Genomic DNA, 20,569 nt, shown 5'->3' on the forward strand with positions numbered 1-20,569 from the left:
CTTGGTGTGAGATCAGAGGAGGAACAGGAAGGAGGAGTTCGGAATTGCATAGTGAGGAGCAATGTGGTATCAAATATGCAGAGCACCTAAGAGCTTCATGCTACAGTTATCCTCTTTAGGAAAGGAATATTTTGAACTTCCTGGTTGTACACCAATTTATGTTCCACTTTGTTCATGCATGCAGCCACAGGGGCTGGGTGAGCACCTGGGAGCTCCGGGCCACCAGTAACCCATCCCTTCTCTCTCCCAGCTGGGCAACATGCTCACCATCACAGCTCGGGAAGAGATCCCACTCCCCCCCCGAAAGCACAGACCACTTGCTAGCCATCTAGAAACCGCTACCAAAACATCCCACGCTTCTGCCAGGCCTCCTGGAATGACTAGGGAAGCCTCCATAGCATGCACACAAATAATTTCTAGAAAAGGGGAGTAGGCTGTGATGAAAGAAACCACCTGGCTAAAGGTACAGATTAAGTCTTGTCAGGTCTCTTCTCTCAAGGCATTAGATCTACTCCTCGGTATCTCCCTGGAGGGCTTTTCCCCTCCCACCCAGAGATGTTCACTGAGTTACACTAACAGACTTGTTGAGGTGGGGAAGACCCTGGCTTCTCCTTGGTCCCCAGGTAAGAAGTACTTCAAAGACAGCTCCTCTCCCTCGCTGAAGGAAAACCCACCCACCTCATCTACTCCTGAATCAGGTGGGGTGGCTAGAATCAACAAGCCAAGACACTTCTCTCTTCTTCAAAGGGCTCGGCTTGGTATTTCAGTTGCTGCTAGAAGGAAGAGAAGGCGGGACCAGAAGTGAAGCATGGGTTTATCCACACAGGTACCTGTACCTTGCTTTTATGGGTATCCACCCACTCTGTCTGCTATCACCCTGCAGCACCCAAAGCTCTCATGAGTGATGGCTAAGCAGCCCCCTGAGAAATGGTTAACTCTCAGAAAGGCCAAACTTTTAATGTGTTTTCAGGGAACTGCTATGGAAATCCTAACTTAGGGTCACTTAAAACCCCATGCGCTGTGTCCCCCTCAAAGCACTCAAATGAACATCCTTGCATCTTGGCTGAGATGACTGTACACGGAAAATTAACACCTATCAAATGGAGAAAACTTAAAAAGGACAGGAGGGGAAGGGAGCACTCCATCCTTCACATTTGGATACATGGATGCACGCTAAAAATCTTAGCTTGAACCCTTTTATCAGCACATAAAATGAACTCAGTTTAATAATACATACAGGATACAAACACTACAGTTATATTCCCAAGACAGCACAAGAAATTCACAGCCAAGTCTTGATTCGATTTCCTTTACAATTACAATGCAGTCTTGAACACTGGACACGAGTCCAACATGCTATTTACATTTCACATTGTGGAGATGTTTGTGTGCTTGGAAGAGTTCTCGGTTCCAAAAGAAAGTGTCATTCACACAGGATGATGCGGTGGAAATAAACCAAGCCAACCAGACAAGCCAATGACCATGTTTGTGCTTCTGAAAAAGTAACATGAAGTATCTTCACCGATGCAGACACCTTCAACCGGACAAGCTGCCTTCCATTTTGCAGTCAGCGAGGTGTCCAGAGGCCAATCTCATCTCCCCTGAATTTTGGACCCTTTTGCTAGCAACCAGTAACGTAAGTAATGTTCCGATAAGGTCAGCTGGGACACACCAAGTGATATGGCCTTGGCATTCTGTCACATTAAAAACAGAGAGACACAATGGAAGAGAGAGAAGTCTCTACAGCTTTACCTCCTACAGCTTGAAGAGTTTGGACTCCCTCAACCATGAATGCCATCTAGAACAGATGAGTCTTCGCCAGATAGCACCTGCTGTTCACCCGAGAGGGAGGCACAGAGTCTGGGAGATCTTGGCTTTTGAAAGTCCACTCCTCAGACAAAATGTGACCATATGGATGAGGCCGATTATGTCGCAGCCATAAAAATAGGCAAAGGCTATCTGTTCTTTAGCAGATCCATTCAGACCAGCCTGCAGAAATGCCACACTGTTGCTCAAGGTTCCAGAAGAAAAAAAAAAAAAAAACCACAAAGTAATAATAATAATAAACCAAAAGAAACCCATTTGTCTGTGTTTCCTATCCAGCGCTCTGCACAGCATGCAGCGGGGCAGCAGAGTTCCAGGATGCTTTACAAAAGTGCAATATCCATGTCAAGTAAAGGAAGTGCTGGCTGGACAAAGGTACACAGCTCACACTGCAGTCATGTTATGCTGGCCTCCAGAGAGCAAAATGTTATCTCCATAACATTCTTTCCAGTTATATTTTGAAGTCACAGAGCACATATCTCCAGATTTGTGCCTTGCTGCAAGCCCCAAACATTGTCAGAAGTTGTTCTGGATGTTATGGGTGGCTATGCCAAACCTTGGAAGGAAGCAGGTCAAGGTGGCTGCTCCATTAGATGCTGCAAACAAAAGGCTCGCTCCCCCGTTACCCCTGCTGGCACAGACAGTATCACTGTGACAATTTAGATCCAACCCAAAGTGCAGTCACACGCATGTTCGGGATGCATTCTGTATACAGAAAAGTCAATATACAGAAGCACTTCTTTTCACAGTGTTCCCCACACCCTCCAGCCTTCAAAACACTTGCCTTCAATAAGTAGGAGCAGGCCACAGATTTTAGGGCAGCTCCCCTAAAATTGACAGCGTAAGTAGCAATCTGAGCACATCCTTGCAAGGAGAGATGACGGCAGAACAACTCAGTCTTAATAAGGATTATATGGCTCTTGCTTCTTTCTTCAAAGCAAGGGGAAGGCTCAGTTCCCCCCAGATAGTAGTGGTGTGCTTGGGGCCCTGCAAGCTAACCATGCCAGACGCTTGCACACCCAGGTCTCCTGGTAGGCTTTAAGACAGGGTGGAAAACCTGGTGCGCATGAGCCACAGTGTCCCTCCATACCACCTGTGACTACATTTCCCTGCCCTTGTTATTTGATAACGCAGAGGTATGTTTCAGTGTGAAGCCCATCAAATGTGTTTGAAAGGGCATACTCAGTCCTGAGCAAGAAAATCCTGCTTCCAGAGATTTACGGTGAAGTGTGAAGTTTTCTCCAAAACCTTCTCTTCCCGTCTGCATGGTGGTGCCTCCTCCCTGTCTCCCTCACTCCTTTGAGTGGTAATAGCTGGCCTACAGCTTTTGCAGTCTATTAGTGGTTTCTATCTTAAGAGGAGTCTCAAAGCTTGCTCTTCCACAGAGCTGGTACCATTTTACAGCAGATACCATCATCCTAGTTAGCTACCTGCTAGGAGCAATTCCTACCTCACTGCAAGAAGGCAACTGACTTGAGTAAAGGCAGATTGGTAAATTCTGTGCCCTGTACAGCAAACGTGGGGTAAACAGACATCGAGTCTGAACATCACTGAGGTGAAGACTAACTGCCTCTGCCAATGGCTCAACTCCAGTTTGAGAGACGTTTCCCACTTTATTTACTTTGCCAGTTATTTAATATAATGCTCAGCAGCTAAGATGTCCCTGCTCAGAGGTAAAAAGAAAGGAACGTCATAGTTACCCTACTGAAAGGGCACTATTCGACAGTACCTCCCAAGAGGCAGTCTCCTCTTCCAGTAGGAAGCTGTCAGTGCCCTTTGGAGCACTGCTCTTCAGTGGAAAGTACAGCACCAATGGAGGATGTTGCCCTCTGCAGGCACCCAGCTGCCCCTTTGCAAGCTTTGTTCTGCCTCATGTCTAGAAAAATGCCTTACATGTGCCTTAATATGGTCAGATAGTGGTTAGCAACGTGCCTTGAAAATCAAAATGAAATAAAATAGGATAAAATAAAAACCTGTTCTGACAGTGACAATGTTCTCCAGATGTCATTTGGGTTTCTGATTCTGGAACACAGAAGAAGATACACTGATGATCTTGTGAGTTTGTTAGGACTGAGGCTCCAAAAACTTCCTTCTATGTCAGTTCAGCAACCCTGTGCTGCAAATTCTGATTTTTTTTAAAAAAAAAAAAAAGAAAGGAAAAAAAAAGTCCAGCAGAGTTCAATCCTGCAGGGAGAACTTGCATTTGCTATAAATCCATTGGTGCTTCCAGTCTCTCTTGCTTTTGCAAGCTGACTGCTCCGTAAGATCTAGCATCAGAGAGCTGAAACTCTTTAGTGCAAAAATACCCCCCCATAAAGTCTCACAAGTCTTTTCCTGGAAAAATTTGGCACCGAGTGGGTGGCTGGCTCCTGCTTGATCTGTGTTACAGCCTCGTAAAGGCAGCACCCAGAACGCCATCTGCAAGTACCTGAGCTTCCCTGATGGAGCAGAGAGGTCAGGTTCAGAGCAATGGACAGGGTAGTTGACTGGTGCTGGGACTCCCCACTCCTCCTCAAGAATTCACATACTAGATATAGTGGGAAAGAAAAAGGGATTTTCTTAATGGATTTTAAAAAAAAAAGTTAACCGGGGTAGTGGAATGGTTTGCTCTAAAAGAGCCCCAGGCTGCCAAATTACAGTGGATATACAGTGACACCATGAGGCAGGGGTTTCCCTCCTCCCTCACACAGGGCACCGGACCAGAGGACTCCCAAAATGCTGCATCGTGCATTAATTCAGCTTTCCCTCGTTGTACGCTAGTCATGGGCACCGAGCCCCTGCTTCTTCATTGTTTGGCAGACTGCTGATCCCACTGCAGAAGTGAAGAAGATCTACCACCATCTTTTACCGAGTCCCTCTGGGGAACAGAAGGGGAAAAAAGGGGGCAGAAGATATTCACCAACTTTTTCTGTTAAGCTACTCTGATAAAGTTGGCCCCAGCAGGTGGACCCAGTTTCTTGCCTGGGTGCTCTCAGTTGCTTGCCTGCACGTGCTTGCTCTCTCTCGCACATCAGGTACAACAAGGTGAAGGCTTAAATTCAAAAAGGGGCTTCCACTCCAGTGGGCAGGTACCAGGTTGGAGGGGTGGTCTGGACTGGAGAAACAGAAGGAGCTGCACTGGATTTTGGGCAGAACAGCAGGATTGTTCTACGAGGACAGCACAGGGGCACAGCAGTTGGCACATTGTTTAGTCTGACTGCACGTGTGGGTTTTGTTTTTTTGCTTTTGCTTTTTCACTTTAATGCACACTGCCAGCATCTGGACGAGGTTGGTTGGTGGCGAGGTATTTGGCTCTCATGCTGGAGGTGTACTGGAGGAAGACAAGACAAAAAAAAAAACCACAAACAGAACAGAAAAGTAAGTCAGAATGACTAATGTAAACACGGAACCACAGATTATGACCACCTCCCAGCATAAAATGGTCTGTATTTACAGCAAGCGTATCAAGGAGCTGCTGCTGGTTTGGTCTGACAAGGAAAGTTTCACAAGCCACTGCATAGTCAAGTCTGAGTAACATACTGTCAGCCTGCTGCAAGGATGCTGGCCAGGTCAGCGCAGATGGGCTAATGATTTATCCAAGCTCTCTACAGAGAGGGAAATCCAATAGTCATTGAGTTGAAATATGCCGTACTTCACTGGGGAGAAGAGAGGGAAATGGAAATGATGCAGATGTAAAAACCCACCTCACACCTTCATCCTCTCTTAGTCATGTTGTTGCTTTGAACCATGCCAGAAAAGGAGGTTGAAAAGAAAATGGGTGTATGCTGCATTTTTACATTGCATTTTACGGCAGTGAGGGCACCAGAAGACTGCAAGCATCACAGATGGGCAGTTTGAAAGAAAAGTGTGGAAGAATGCATCTCTGAACAATTTAAGCCCAAGAAAGAACAGACCCTGTCAGGCTGGAAACAGGCTGTCATCAAACAAGATGATATTAGCTAACAGTTATCAGGTGGGTAGCAATCCACTGTGGCTTGGGATTGAACCTGCGTACCATGCAGCAGTGGATAAGACTCCAGCTTGGGGGTGAGAAGAGAAAGTCAGAAAGATGCGAGGCTGTTTTGGTTTGGGAGGGTTGTTTTTTCTTATTTTCTTTTTTATTCTAAGCAAGGTAATCCAAAATAGCTCCCAGAAGCTACTGAGGTAACATATGCCATTCAGCTTTGAATAACGAGCTGAAAAGCATGTAAATAATACCCAGCCGTAAGAACAAAAAACTTTACCTCTTTATACCAATGTGTTCAATGCCTTCATCATGACCACATTACTGCTTCTGGGATTCTGCTACCATGATACTAACAACCAAGCAATGAGGACAGACATTTTATTCCTCTTTTTATACCAGCTGGAGCTTGAATAATTCCATAATACCCACATCTTACTTCCCAAGAGTGCTCTTCAGCATACTGACTTTTTATCACCTTTAAAACTGAACCACATAAAATAGCTGGTTAAGTTGGCAAAGAGACAACTGAAAGGCAGTTCCACACCAGGAGGTACGATTTATCTTGCCCACTGGGAAAGAACATTATGAGACATCTTTAGGCTCTCAAAAGCTCAGCTGTCCAAAGGATTTTTCAGAGAATTAACAGTATTTTATCATTTTTCCTTCAAAGACTGACCCAGGCTGAACCTCTGCACAATAGAAGAGAGAATCTGCTCCTTTGGCAGAGCTTACCCCATCGGCACAAGATGAAGACACCTGTGGCTTATTTGCACACTCATCTTTTAGTGTCTTCCATAATTGGAAAACTTTCTGCAGAACATCGATCTTAATATAAAACTCTGGCCCAGAAATGGCATCTATATTTAGAAGACAAAGGGTACATCTGTTCTTTCTTTTTTTAAGATGTATTTTTTGTCAGTGAGAAGGAAAAAGGTAGAAAATACCAAGCTGAGCCAGTTTAAGAACTATATTCTATACAGTTTATTAAATGTGATTACTGTTTCAGAAATAAGGTTTAGGGCATTATTAAAACATATGAGACTAACCCAACAGGCTCAGAGAGGCTTAGAAGTCAAAGAACTTTCTCAGAGGGTATGTGGGGCACTTTTCAGATAGTACAATGCTGAAATTACCAGCCAAACATCATGCTAAGAAGAGGGTCTTAAAAGGAAAAATGCACGTGATTGCTCATTTTCCATTTGTATTCTGTATGGTGACATGTGATAGGAGATGAGTATGAACAGACAACTTCCAGGTGCTAAGGTTTTGTAAGAAATATATAGAAAAAAAATCTCACATCATGGAGGGTTATTGTGCATCTTCCTGGACAAGTCATATAGGTTCAGCACACATCATGCAACATCAACTTTCTTTAGAGCATTAAAAAAATCAAGAAGGGCCACTTGATGAACTGCATTTCAAGGATGTACAAAGTACACCCATCATGGAGGGAGAAGTCAAAAAGAATTCACTCCTTCCTCCACCAAGAAAACACCCCACAGTTGTTTAAGTGTCACTAAAACAAAGTAATCAGGAACACGAGATTTGGACAGTCAAGCGGAAGGCATTTTACATTCAAACCTACCTGCAATCCACCACAAGGAACAAATCAAGACTCAGAGTAGTCAGAGTTAGGGCTGATGTTCTCTCCTTAACTCAGGATTTTTGCACCTTGTACCTTTTCCCATTACAGTTTGAACAAGTTACTCCTTCTGTGAAAGTGTATTTTTAGTGACCTTGATAAGTATGACTGAAACCTGGAAGCAGAGAGCTAACACTTCCCTGCGCACCTCTCATAACCAGCACAGCTCTATCAGCGTGCGCTGGATCTTCAGTCACTGCGTTAGACTCCATGTACGATTTGCTCCACGTGCTGTTGACAGTGGTCCCTCATCCAAGTCCTTCAGTGCATCCTCTGCTGGGAAGCACAGGAAAGATGCTGTGGAATACACAGATCCCAACATCTGGACAGGCCAGCAGATGAAGATGTATCAGCAGACACTTGCCAGTCACATGGATATGAAACCAAACTATATTATCCATAGTCAAAATGACTAAGTCTTTAGCTCCTTTAAAAAGTAATTCTAAAGATTTAAAGCCTGAGCACAATTCAGAGCTAAGGAGGTCTTGGACTCTCTCTGAGACAACCAGGATACAGTGCCTGACACAGCTATAAAATATACAGTTGCATTTAGTTTCCTTTAAAGAGGAGCTTTCATAGAAGGTTAAAGAACATGCACAATGCAGTCATTCTTCCAGTACTCCCACTGGAAGTACTCATGTGCCTATACACCCTCATTTACCCTTTCAAAAACAGCATGGAGGACAAGTTTCAACCCATACCTTCACCACACTGTCAGCTACCCTAAAAAGAGTACCTAAAAGACTTCTTGTTACCGTTTCTCCTGGTGGCTTGTGCTATTCAACACAGCACACCTCTCAGTCACTTACCAGTCAGCTAGGACAAACACAGCTGATTGCACACAAGTTTATTTTTGTATTTCTCCAAAGGAAAAAAAGTCTCTCCTTCACATTCAGCCTTATTGAGGGTATAAACTTTCATAGGTATGGTTTGCCAGCACATACTAGTTAGGTGCTTAACACATACAGCCTGTGTACAAAGTAATCATTGGTTGCAAAAAAAAAAATATTAATGGGAATAATCAGTTAACTTTAGAGACCATAAATTCTACCAACTCCTGTGAACTGTGCAGACCATAAGTACTTCACAGCTAACTGAGCCATGCTGGAAAATCACTTCACATGGTTTCACATGTGAAACCATGACTCCGAGTATAAACCATTTACTATTTGTGGTTAAAAAACCTCACATGTATCTCTCTCCGGCTACGCTGACTTTGATTTCCTGCCAGAGCTATTCAGGTAATCCAATAAAGACCAAAGCTTCTGGATTCAAGTTCTTAAAGGTTGATTCACCTCTCAAATAGCTAGAGCACAGTAAACACACAGGGTTTGGTATCATTATGGATGGGAGGTACAAGATGCAGGGAAACAGCCAGTTCCAGCCAGTGGGTTCTGAATTCAAAGGGATTTAAGTTTTCCAAGTCAAAAGAACAGAGCTTCTGTTTGTTTTGTTTGTTTTTAAAATCTTGGAAAGAATGCAATGCCTTTTTCTTAGCCCTGCAGACAGCCACATTAAACTCTGGGTGTGACCTTAGGTAAACAGAAGACAGAGCAGACTGAGATCAGGTCAAGTTTCAGCCCAGAGAAGATTTCAAGTCCAGAATGAAGACACTAGAATTTCCCCCCCTCACAAGCAATATTTTATTTCATGGAATAGACCCATCTAACATTGCTACAATACCACCTGCAGGAACCAAAAGCAGAAAAACCACCATAAGCTGACGCCCGAGAGCGGTCTTTGCAAGACTTAAGACTGAAGAAAGTTGTGACCCTTTCACGGGTGCTAGCGCCATGCTTCAAGACAAGTTTGTTTGCATTCATGCACCATGGCAGAGGGCATCAAGACACCCGGTTCAGACAGCACCCTTCTCAGCACGTCACACGGCAGGCAGACAAATGGCAAGAGGCAGCAAGAATGCAGAACCAAGCAGCAACATGACAGAAAGGAATCCAATGCAAGGCTGACAAAAGTCCCAACAAGAACGGCAGAAAAGAAGGAACAGCAGCTTTATGGACATGTATTTCTGGGAACAGAATGTAAGATACAGGTCATTGATTGCATGAGCCAAAAGCAAGGGGCCTCTGTTCCACCTGGAACCAACACCTTCCGTGTGACAGTAGTTCCCTTGAAGGAGCACTGTCCTTCATACCAGGTAGCTCTAATTATACCCTATATTCAACCAAGCTAAAAAACTACAAGGCCTAATGCAGACCACCTACTCTTTCTGCAGGCACGTGGCTCTGTCATGGACTGCGAGGGAAGAAACACTGGCTGTCTTGGAGAACATCAGCAACTACAGCCCATTAGGAATTCAGACCGTGAAATGGTACTAGGAGGGCCCTGTTCACAGAGCCTGTGGGACATGGATGGGATGATTTGGACACACAGAGAACAAACAAAACAGTAATAAAAGGTTTTGAAACAGAATGAAACAGAGCTTAGTGCTTATGCCTGGACCCTTAGGGAAGTTTTTTTTAAACTTGCTCCTTTCTGACTTTAAATGCAAGGATAAAAGGAGAAGCTGCACACAGATCTAACAAGCAGTGAAGTAACTCTTCAGGACAGGCCACCATTACCAGCTAGGATCTTTCAAGAAATTAAAAATCCTACCGAGGTGCTTAAAGCGTGTGGCAGGTAAGTATCAGTGGTTTCGGGCACGTCCTGTTATGACCAGTCAAGACAAACAGAACAGCAGTAGGACTCAAGGGAAGCCAAAAGCTGAATTAAGACAACCAGTCCCGACTGAAAAGCTGCTAGATTGGTTCTCTTTACTTCTAGAAAACGGTTTCTTGTGATAGGAGAACTTAAATTCTGCATTTGGAAGGCAAGGTTAGTTCTACATTCGAGCAGCACTCAGTACTAAGCGTTCAAGCTGTTCTCGAGTGTGGACTTGGAGTTGAAGCTGCTGTGAGTTAGCTTTTGTGAGGCATGGGCGCCTATAACCCTCACAACGTGCACCAGAAGCCTTTGCAAGGTTGATACTGCTCCTTGAGTCTGCACCAGAGCAAAACTGATTTTAATTTTAACCCTTGGCAGGAGGGAATGGGGTGGGAGGTGCAGAGGGAAGGAATGTGAAGAAATAAAAGGCACTGGCCTGGGATAAACAGTGCAGGGATGAAGGGAGCGGTTGGGAGTGGAGAAGGGGTTGAGCAAGAAGGACCTTTTTTCCAGTACCTGTTCCATTTGCGGGCGCTGTTACCAGTATGTCCGTGCACTGTCCGAGGGCTTAAGCTGCCAGCTCATATGGCTGCTACTGTCCATGGCAGCCAAATACAACTGTGATGACGCAAGAAAGAGAGAGAAAAAGAGAGTGCAGCCTCAACGTGCATGAAAAACACAGTGCAAGCAAGTGAAACGCTGTGGTGTGTGTCGGCGACAAGGTGGGCTCTACAACCCTAAGGGAATAGCCCTGTCGCAAGAAGGAGAAAACAGAAGGAATGAGAGAAGGAAAAAAAACAAACAAACAAAAAGCCAGGAAAAGTAACGGACAAACAATGCAGCAGGATCATCACATCTTAGTTTTCACCATCTGTTCACAGCAAGCTAAATGGAATACATCAGCTCTGTTCACCCACAGGACATAACCTATTTGGATGGTTATCCCTCTCTCCTCCCTCCCCAAAAAAGGTAGGGACATGTGCACTGGTATTCCGTTTTCATCCCTCTCCTCCCACAGATGATTTGTTACGAAAAGTTACAATTTCTTCTACCTCAGTATGGTCTCAACCACCTGCTATGGAGAGCTGCAAAACCAAAAATCCCAGAAAAGCCCCCTTCCCTGCTGCCTGCCAATATGAGAGTAGACAGTAGTTTTCTTCTCTCTGCTGTCCGTCTACTATGTCCCTCCAGCAAATAACATTTTTCCTGTAGCCTGTTCCTTGCCTCGTCTAGGGAGACGCTCCCCTTGTCTATAGGTGCAGCACTGCACTCTCCTCCTCCCCCAGCTCCTGCACTTCCCATACTGATGGCTGTCAAGTCAAGTTACTCTGAAAAAAAAAAAAATCTCATCTTTATCGACTCCCAGAAACCAGCCTAAGGCACCAAGACTCAAATTCCCCCTCAGGGTATTAATGCAAACAGCTAGTGAAGAACCAGGGAACTTCTTGCATAGCTAAAGCCCCTGCGGAAAGGAGTGCGCTTTCTCTGAAGCAGAAGAGCTGCAAGGGAAGGGGAAGCAGGACCTTGGTCTACAGACATTGAACGAACATATGCTTGGCAGTACCAGAGGGACAGTGCCCTTCCTGTAACAGGAAACACCAGTGGTAAAGCATTTGCCACACTGCACTGTGTGCAGCCCAGCAGCTCTTTTCTGAGGACCATCTCGTTGCTGAGAGCAGATAATGCTACCAGAGCTTGCGATCAGAGTACCACCAGGGTTCGGGAAAAACTCTTTGTGAAGGTTGAAAGAGGTCTGGCCAAGTACTGAGACAAGGATCAACTCTCCACTTTTCCACTTTCTCTACAGCAAGATGGACTGGTCCTTTTGAAGTGAAAACATTAACGTGATGTCCTCTTTTCCACCACAATTCCTACTCCTTCATCCTCCAACCTTCTCTTCCTCCCCTTCCCTTGAATTTGATCCACGCACCACAGAGAGTATTTTCTTTACCTATACCTGAAGACTGGTTGATTATTAAGCATGCTACTACTCATCTGCTGTAATCACACCACCAAGTTAGTGAGCATTGTGATGACATGTTCTCCAAGTTCCGGTGTAAAGTAAGGCTTACAGGATCCAGAGAAGGAGGGCAAGATTCATCTAGTTCTTACACAGACATGAAGGCAAGCCCATGTTTTATCCAGCATACAGAAATGGCTATCAGGCCACTCCAAATACTAAAACCTTCCATGAAAGTTTTTTTTCTTCCTCCATAGGAAATTAAATACAAAAATAGATTCTAAAGAAAGTAAAACAGTTGTGAAAGAAAGATTTAAAAAAAAAAAATCTCAACAAAAAAAAATAATACAGGTTTCATCCTACCATCTCTTTAGGGCAGATTAAGGAGAGAGGTTCAGCGATAACTCTGAATTTACTGTTTGAACAAGTTTCTTTTTAAACTTGAGGAACCAATGCCACAGATAGCAAGTACACTGCATGCAAGTGAATCATCCTGCTGAAGTCATCCACCAAGATACTCATGCACTTCAGTGGTGGCAGGACTAGACCCATAGGATTACCAGTATTAATAGATTGAGCTTTATTCTTTTTATGTGCAATGTCCAAAGTAGCATAGCAGGGTTTTATTCTCCGTGGCAGGTGAGACATGGCTTGTCTATTCAAATCGCTGCCATTTACGGACCAGATCCTGTGTTTGGCTGCACAATCAGCTCCCTTGAGAGTATACAGGAGTGGTAAATGTGTATTCCCCAAAGTGGCTGAAGCAGAGAGGAGCAGTAAAGAGAGACTTACTGAGGGAGGTGGGGACTCCCGGCCAATGAGCGGGGTATTCTCGCAACGGGGGTTCTGGAAATTTGCATTCTGGCTCCTAGGAAAGGAAGACACACATGGTAACAGGGGGTACGTGCCATGCTTCTCTGGGGAAGGTCTCTGATGGTGACATGGGACAGAGCATACGCACCCCCAGAACTGACCGTATCAGGTCAGTCTCCTTCAAAGCTTTTCTTATAGGCCCCTTTTTCAGACACGGGCACGAAACTAGCATTATTTTCTTCAGATTAAGCACTATCTTTACACTCTTACTCAGAAGGGCCCAACACTGAATCATGTCAAGTGATTTAAAAATAGGTCCGTGTGAAAATCTGCCTCCCTGCAGCGTCAGAACTGCCAAGCTGCAGAAATGGAGATAAAATGAGGACAAAGCCTAAGAGGAAGAACAAAATGATGCGCCAGCCTAAAAAAGATGGGCCCTGAAGGTAGTCCGAGTGTGATCAGGGTTAGGCACTTCTGGAGAAAGCTCTGAAGATCCTACCTGCACCAGGTAGCTCCGGACTGCAACAGATGTCAGAGCTGACTGCAAATATTGTGGAAGGACAGAGCCTGCAGGTTTTGTCTTGGCTCTCAGTCTCTCAGGAGGCTTAAAATCTTCTGGCAAGACTGCTCGGTCTGAAGAATTAAGTCTTCTGGTGATCAGAATCATCGTGTAATGAGGAGCCCAGACAATACTTGCCTACTTCTTTTCTCTAGACAGATTTTTAAATCCTGCAGGACACAGCTGTTCACATTTTGGAGCATGCTGGCTAATACAACTCTTTCTACTGCAGCCCTTTTAAGCTATTCCCTTCTCCCAATAGATGCCAATCAGAAAACATGCCTTTTGACGCTTTGGACAAAATCCTTCATCACTTTCTACTGCTTGGTCGCAGCACTTAGTGACAACAGAAATCGGAGTGAAGCAACCTGGACAAGCCGCAATACAGCCTTCTTGTCGGGATACTCACATGTACTCTGTGACGGGAGCATTGCTGACTGTGTGTGCTGCTGCTGGAATGCTGGTCTCACTGCCATAACTACTCCCACAGCTATAGAGGCTGGGCATGTGCACTCTGTAAAGATTATCGTGTGTTTGTCTACTCCCTTGAGCAGCTGATTCTTCCTCCCCATCATCATCTGAGCTTCTGCAAGAAGGAGAAAAAGTTCCTCCTAGAACCCTACAATTACCCCACATGTGGGGTTTGCAGGAAACCATGGTAATCCTAGGAACCTCCCAACCATCTTCCACACCTCCACATTTATACCCATTTGGGATGCCTCAGGGTGGCAGTGTCAAACACAGCCTACACCACAGTGACTCAGACCTCCCACAGATACCATCTGGACTTTTACACTGCGTGATCCCCTACAGTCTCCCTACGGTCTTCTCTCAGGGCTTGGCAGTCAGCACAGTTCTGCAACTGCCCAGTCATACAACCAAAGGATGGACACACATCCTGAAATACACAGCATTTAAAAGAAAAAAAAACCAAAACAAAACAGAGGGAGGCAGTGGGGATGTAGTACCATGCACCCCACAGAAAGCATCCTTCAAAACTGCAATGTGTGTCCTTCCATTTCTTGTAGCCATGTCCAAAGAGCTTTTAAGGATAAGTCTCTGTAGACTTCTCTGAACTCCAATTCTGGTTACAAAGGGTCTGCTTCAGCTTCTAGCAAAATCTCACAAGCCTTTACAGAGACTAAGTTGCAACATTTGTGTCTAAAGGCTTTATTCTCTCAAAAATGCCAGGATTTTAAATCAATGCTAATGAAGAGCAGAGCTGTTTGCCAGCTGGCTCCTTCACCCCTTCCCATAGTATTCTCTTGTCCCTCCTATATAATATGCACTGCTATTTTATCTCCCTAATTATGGGATGAAGCACCGAGGTTTGAAATGTTTTTAGGGACACTTGACAAAGCTAGTAAAAGGTTCTACAGGAAGCACTTTGTAGCTGGGGGAGACAGCATGGACATCGCTAGAACATCCCAAACATCACCTGCAGCTCCTGTACCACAAGGTGGCACTGAAGATTTATTCAGGAAATTGCAGGCTGCACAGTCTCTTACAGGCAGTAAGCATGACATCCTCCACCTCCCGGAGGGAGGCAGAGGAAGAAATGGTGCTCCGGGGAATGCAAGAGGGAATCCTTAGTTCACAGCAGCAGCCTGAGCCTGCTGGGGTTGGCGGGGCAGGCAGCAGCCCACATGGAAGGCAGCACAAGAGGTAACACACTGTAAACCTTTCTCCTTCAAATGGGTAGACTACCATTCTCTTCTTGATAATGCCTCTGCAGCTGCATGTGGAAGGGTAAGGAAACCAGCCATTTTCTTAAGTGCTATTCTGACGCATTTCCCTGTGGCTTTCTCTGTGGGCACTGCAGGCCTGGCGGGCTCTGGCTTCCTTCTATTGTTCAGGATGTTCCATTTTACTTTGAACCTTGAGCCTGGGCTTAGACCATAAAAATCACGTTTCAGGACCACAGAAGAGAATTTGCTGCACAGTCTACTGCTCTTCTGCAAGAACAGAAAACTCAAAGCTATTTTAACAGCTGCACGTGGTGCAGCAGCCAGTCAGTGAAGCAAAGGTTTGCTCAAGACTTACTGGTCAGCCTGGTTACCATCATTAACACTAGTTCCAAACAACTCTGCTGTTAGATGATTGCCACCAGTTTGCAAGTATCTCATCTGCCCATGCTATTGCCAGCAAGACAGTTCCCAGTTTCTATTAGCTATGCAAGTCAGTTGCCCCAGCATGAGCAAAGCCAAGAAAGGCAAGTGTGAACTGCTTCTCATTACAATTCTCTTCCCCATACTAGAAGAAATGCCTCAGAGCAATGCCAGAGAACAGGTACTTTACAGAGATGGCACATAGTTCAAGCACTACCTCTCTCTACAGCTATAATCATTCATCTCTGACTTGACTGATAGTCCTACAGTGTACTGAATCCTCTGCACACGTAGTATCCCAGTGCAATAAGGTTCAGATGTAAATACTAACCACAGCCAGAGCAAAAGCCAAATTTTTTTTTTCCCCTGTTGGACCTGTGCTTATAAAGCCTCATTTCTCACACTCCTGGGATTATATGGGAAAGAGCTCCATATGCTCATGGGCACAAATCCAATAGCCAGTCTTCATTAGGAAAGAACTCTACAACACTACAGGATCTAAACCCTCTCTATACCTCTTTTGCTGCCAAGTGTGTGGGACGCTGCACACAATGGAACTGAACATGAGGGCTGTGACAAAGGAGAAGAGAACCAGATAGATGAGGCCTTCCACTCCATCATAGCAAAAGCCCGTCAAAGCCTGGACGTAATCCTGGAGAGAAAAGAGGAGAGTTTCCTGATCACTAGAGAGTTAACATTGAGCTCTAATTCAAAAGCCCTTCCCCTGGACTATGTTCTTGAAACAACTTATGAGATTGTAGTCCCTTTTCCAGAGCATACTTCTATTTTGATTTTGAGGACCTCAGTTTTTCATAACTGATCTTAACCCTTATTTCCCCTCATAAAGGGGAAACTTGGATACAGACGTGGGAATATTTTCAACTCCACACAGTAAGAGTTTAAAAGAAAAAAAGAAAAGAAAAAAGCCAAGACAATCTTATCCATCCAACTTAAGATGCCACATTTTTCATTAAGCCTCTCAGCTCCCTCACTATGTCCCATTGCCCAAGAACACAAGCATGGACTATCTGTTTCTCTGCCTTCAGAGACGCAGCTAGGGCAACAGTTAGGCCATGCTATACTGCAGCTATAAGGCATTCCACTCCACGGGAAAGGCAACAAGCTATGTGTTACAGAAAATAAACCCTGAAGGCCCCCGAAACCTTAGGGCTGCAGCTTGTAGATGTATAAAGGCGTGTTATCTAGTTTCCTATGTTGATCTTTAAACAGAAAGCTAACTTGATCCAAATTCCCATTCTCCTCTCTGCTGGAGTCAATCAGTAAAAGCTGTTGTAAACTGTTTTGGCACACCAGAGATTTGAAACTCCAAAATAATCAGTACGCTACAGGCTCTACACCCCTTTGTTCTTTCTTAGCTCAAGCCCAGTTACTGAGTACTCACCAAATGCAGACTCCGACAGTCTACTAAAGCTGTCAGTTGCTGCAAGTTGATCTCTGTTGAATTTAAAACCTCCTGGATCCGAGTAAGATACTCCTGTAAGCAACAAGCTAGCGATTACAGCAAGGAAATGGCTTAGCAGGAGCTGATCTTGTGCTTTGTACAAAGGTAAGGGAAGCCAGAAAGCACAGGGAGAGCAAACTTGAGAGGAGAGTTACCTTGGAGGTGGGGTACTCTCTGCTTGCTGACCTCATGAGTTCCATAACATCATCCTGCATTTCCACCAGAGCCTTGTGACTTCCTGACAGCTTCTGCTCAGGACAAAACATGCAATGTTTCAGCAATTCAGGCCACATGAACCACCAGAACTCCTGGGAAATAAGACTTAATTCCTGCTCCCAAATACTGAAGCATCATCTGTATGAATGGTACAAGTTAAGGATGTCTCAACTGACAAGGGTACAGCTGCAATAGGGTTAAGTTTGACTTTTACCAACCTGGAAGAAGTACAGACAGAAAGAAGAGGGGAAGGAAAGAACCAAAAGGAAAAAAAAAAAAAAACAACCACACAAAACAAAACACATACACATGCACAAAAACCATATACACAGCTGGGGCCGGCTCCAGGACAGAAGGGAAGGAGAAAGAAGAGACACAAAGCACTCATGTTCTCACCACAGACCACAGCTGGATTTTTCTACTAAATCAGATGGCTGAGAAAGACTTAATGTTAACACTAGAAGTTGTTTGTATTGGGGTGCAGCCTTCACATCCCATTAAAGCATCCATGGGAATTTCACATGCAATAGCATGTCAGAGAGTATACTGAGCAACCAGAAATGCAACAGATGGCAATGCCGCATCATACCACAGCTTGAAGTGTTCTTACCCCACCCTTTAAAACAGAGGAAGACAAGACTTAAAAAATCCTAAATATAAATGGTGAAGCAGCTGGTGTCTGCCAAATGGTGGGTGGTGTAGGTTCATTCTGGCCTCTGATACATAAGACAAAGTTTGGGATGGGCCCAGGTGCTGTTCCTCAGCCCCCACACAAAAGAATAGTGACTCACATTTATACTTCAGGATACAAACCCTTCAACATCCAAAGGATTTAAGAGGCGTATGTGAGAATCACTCCCTCACCCACAGAAGTGGCTGCATTTTGGGAGTGAAGTGTTGCCACTGTTTAACTGAAAAGAACCTGCAAGAAGAGATTCAAAGTAGGAAGTATGTAGTTTCCCACCCTGGCATTAATTGTGGGTGCTCCATCTCCATGTTGCTGCCCTTAGAAGAGTGCCATGTAAACAGAGGTACCACAAACAAAGCCATGGTCCTCACCACATCACACGTGGGCCCCTCTGAGAGGGCATCCTGGACCTGATGCTATGCAGGTACTGATGAAGGTGGAAAAAGCTGCTCACTAAATCACAGTGCCACCTCTTGCACAGCTGGAAAGAAGCTACCAAAGCTTTACCAACAGGCAGAGTGCTCTAAAGCTAACACCCTGCAACTTGCTGCATGCTGGCATCAAAAGCCTTTAACCTATAGCCCGCAGGATGCTGAGAAGGGGTGAAGGGAGCTAGGATGCTTACACTCACCTGCTGGAAAGGGTTGGGGTATCCAGCACTACAGGTAATGTAATAGCGGAGAGTATCTACAAGGCAAAAGAAAAAAATGTCATGCTAGATACATTGTTCCAGCTTTGCAGTATTTTATGACTGCCACAAGGGAGGTGTTAAGTTCTGAAAGCAACACCCAAAATGAAAATGCAATATAAATGGAAATACTTCCCTGTCTCCGTGTAGGAGTGCAGTGCATGGATGGCACTAGAGAAAGGGATGTAACCTGCCTTTGGGGAGAAAAGAAAGATTTGGTTGTTTTGATGGGGGTTTTTTGTTTTGTTTTTGGTTTTTTGGGGTTTTTGTTTTGTTTTGTTTTTTAAACAGTGAAAGGCACAGGGCTGCCCCACTTACATAGTTAGGTGAACCATCGAAAAACTTATTCAGATGTCAGCACTATCCACAGTATAACCGTAAGACAAGACATTAGCCTTTAAGTCGTACAACTGGATGTTTAATTTCTGCAGCTTCCAAGCGCCAGAATACCATTCTACGGTCACTGGAAGCAACGAGAGGTAGACTGCTGCCTAGGGTACGTAGCAAAGAGACAACTCAACTTTCAGCCAATTCAGTTCACCAGCCACAAAACATTAGCACAGGAGAGGTAGTAGTGGTGATACAATACAGGCTGCTATCAAAAATACCTGTGGAAGCACACCATTGGGCCAAAGACATGCAAATAAACATCCCTATGCTACTACAGAAAGCTGAATGTACCGCTTCCTAAGTGTACAAGTTCAAGTGTTGGGGGGAAAAAAAAAAAAAAAGAAAAAAAGACCCCTTCACAACTGGGGATTCTTCTATCACATTCAAGGAGAGACTGGTTTTAGGCAGTGTTCTGTAGAAGAACATAAGAAAGCCCTCTTCATTCAACAAAATCATAACTTTCAGTAATACTCCCTAAAAATGGTATCACTTTGAAAGCAAGTAAGGAAATGGATGGAAAACAACAAGTTCTTGTCTTTCTGACATGTACTAGGGATGAACAAGTAAATAGTTTTCTGTTTTCTGATGGATGTCACTTGCACACAATTAGATTTTAATTAGATGCTTTAATTAGACTTTAACTAAAAGAGTGTACATCATTTGTTTTGCATCCTTCTTTTGACTTACGCAAAAAAAGTTATTTTTGGTATTGAGTCAATACTGCAGACTTGATCAGGAAAGAAAGCTCTTACTATGTGTTAGGATACCAGCACCACGTCACCTATCAGGGATCTCAGATCATTTGCTGGTAACATCCCAAAAGTTAGTCTTAATACTGAGTAGCTCTATCAGTAATCGCAGTAGAGTGAAGATGTACTCATAAACTTCCAGATAAGACTGTTATAGTGCTCTGCTAGCAGCATCACCCTTTTCCAGCCTTGAAGACACAGTTTTATTTCTCCTTATTCAGATGTGTACGAAACCAGCCTGGTGCCCTCATGAGCCCTCCATAATACTACACCAACTGCCAGCACACACAGGTTACAAATACCAGGCCTTCCCCTGCCATTCTCAATAATGCTATCGAGGGAGGGAGCTCTGAAAGACTTGACCATCCAAATACCTTTAGATTATTTCTCAAACGTTTACGGTTCCTCTTCAGACGAATGGGAGTGCATCAGCTCAGCAAAATCAAGGGTGAAGTTGGCTCAGTAAAGACGACAAAAGCCCCAAAAGACACATATACTCTGCATTTCCCTCCCCCCTAGCATCCATTTCTCCGTTCCTTTTATCTTCTGTCTGCGACTTTAAGTCACGCATATTCCAGACTGCAAAGGTATTCTAATCAATCCCAACTCAGAAATCGGTAAAACGCACAACCACAAGCGAGCGGAGCTGTGAAGGAAGCAGACCTGACTGTATCCTGACTCTGCCGTGCTTCCCATAAATATTGAATGCACCTTTCGGCAAGCCAACACACTGGAGACCAAGTGGTACAACACAGACTGTCAGCTCCCGCACACTGGCAATGCAGCCTGACAGCTGTTATTTATAATTCATTAGGCTACTTCGGGGCAGCTTCTGCCAGCTGCTCCATCTCCCCCCCCCCAAC

General features: G+C 44.6%; 2 protein-coding genes across 2 annotated transcripts in view; one reads left to right on the top strand and one right to left on the bottom strand.

Annotated features, from left to right (window-relative positions):
• The window catches only part of EIF3B (eukaryotic translation initiation factor 3 subunit B), a 396,012-nt gene that overhangs the window by 176,915 nt on the left and 198,528 nt on the right, over nucleotides 1-20,569 (top strand). The gene's annotated exons all lie outside the window — the stretch shown is intronic.
• TTYH3 (tweety family member 3) overlaps nucleotides 4,948-20,569 on the bottom strand; it is a 74,580-nt gene continuing 58,958 nt past the window's right edge. Inside the window, exons 8-14 of the mRNA XM_075165301.1 lie at nucleotides 18,511-18,566; nucleotides 17,131-17,223; nucleotides 16,916-17,008; nucleotides 16,029-16,165; nucleotides 13,815-13,991; nucleotides 12,826-12,901; nucleotides 4,948-5,134 (exon numbers count right to left, since the gene is read on the bottom strand). Of these exons, the coding sequence (XP_075021402.1) occupies nucleotides 5,063-5,134; nucleotides 12,826-12,901; nucleotides 13,815-13,991; nucleotides 16,029-16,165; nucleotides 16,916-17,008; nucleotides 17,131-17,223; nucleotides 18,511-18,566 (704 nt within the window). The 3' untranslated portion in view covers nucleotides 4,948-5,062. The remainder of the gene's footprint in view (nucleotides 5,135-12,825; nucleotides 12,902-13,814; nucleotides 13,992-16,028; nucleotides 16,166-16,915; nucleotides 17,009-17,130; nucleotides 17,224-18,510; nucleotides 18,567-20,569) is intronic.

The sequence above is a fragment of the Calonectris borealis genome, chromosome 16 (assembly GCF_964195595.1).
Source record: "Calonectris borealis chromosome 16, bCalBor7.hap1.2, whole genome shotgun sequence".
In the NCBI taxonomy this organism is placed as follows: Eukaryota; Metazoa; Chordata; class Aves; order Procellariiformes; family Procellariidae; genus Calonectris; species Calonectris borealis.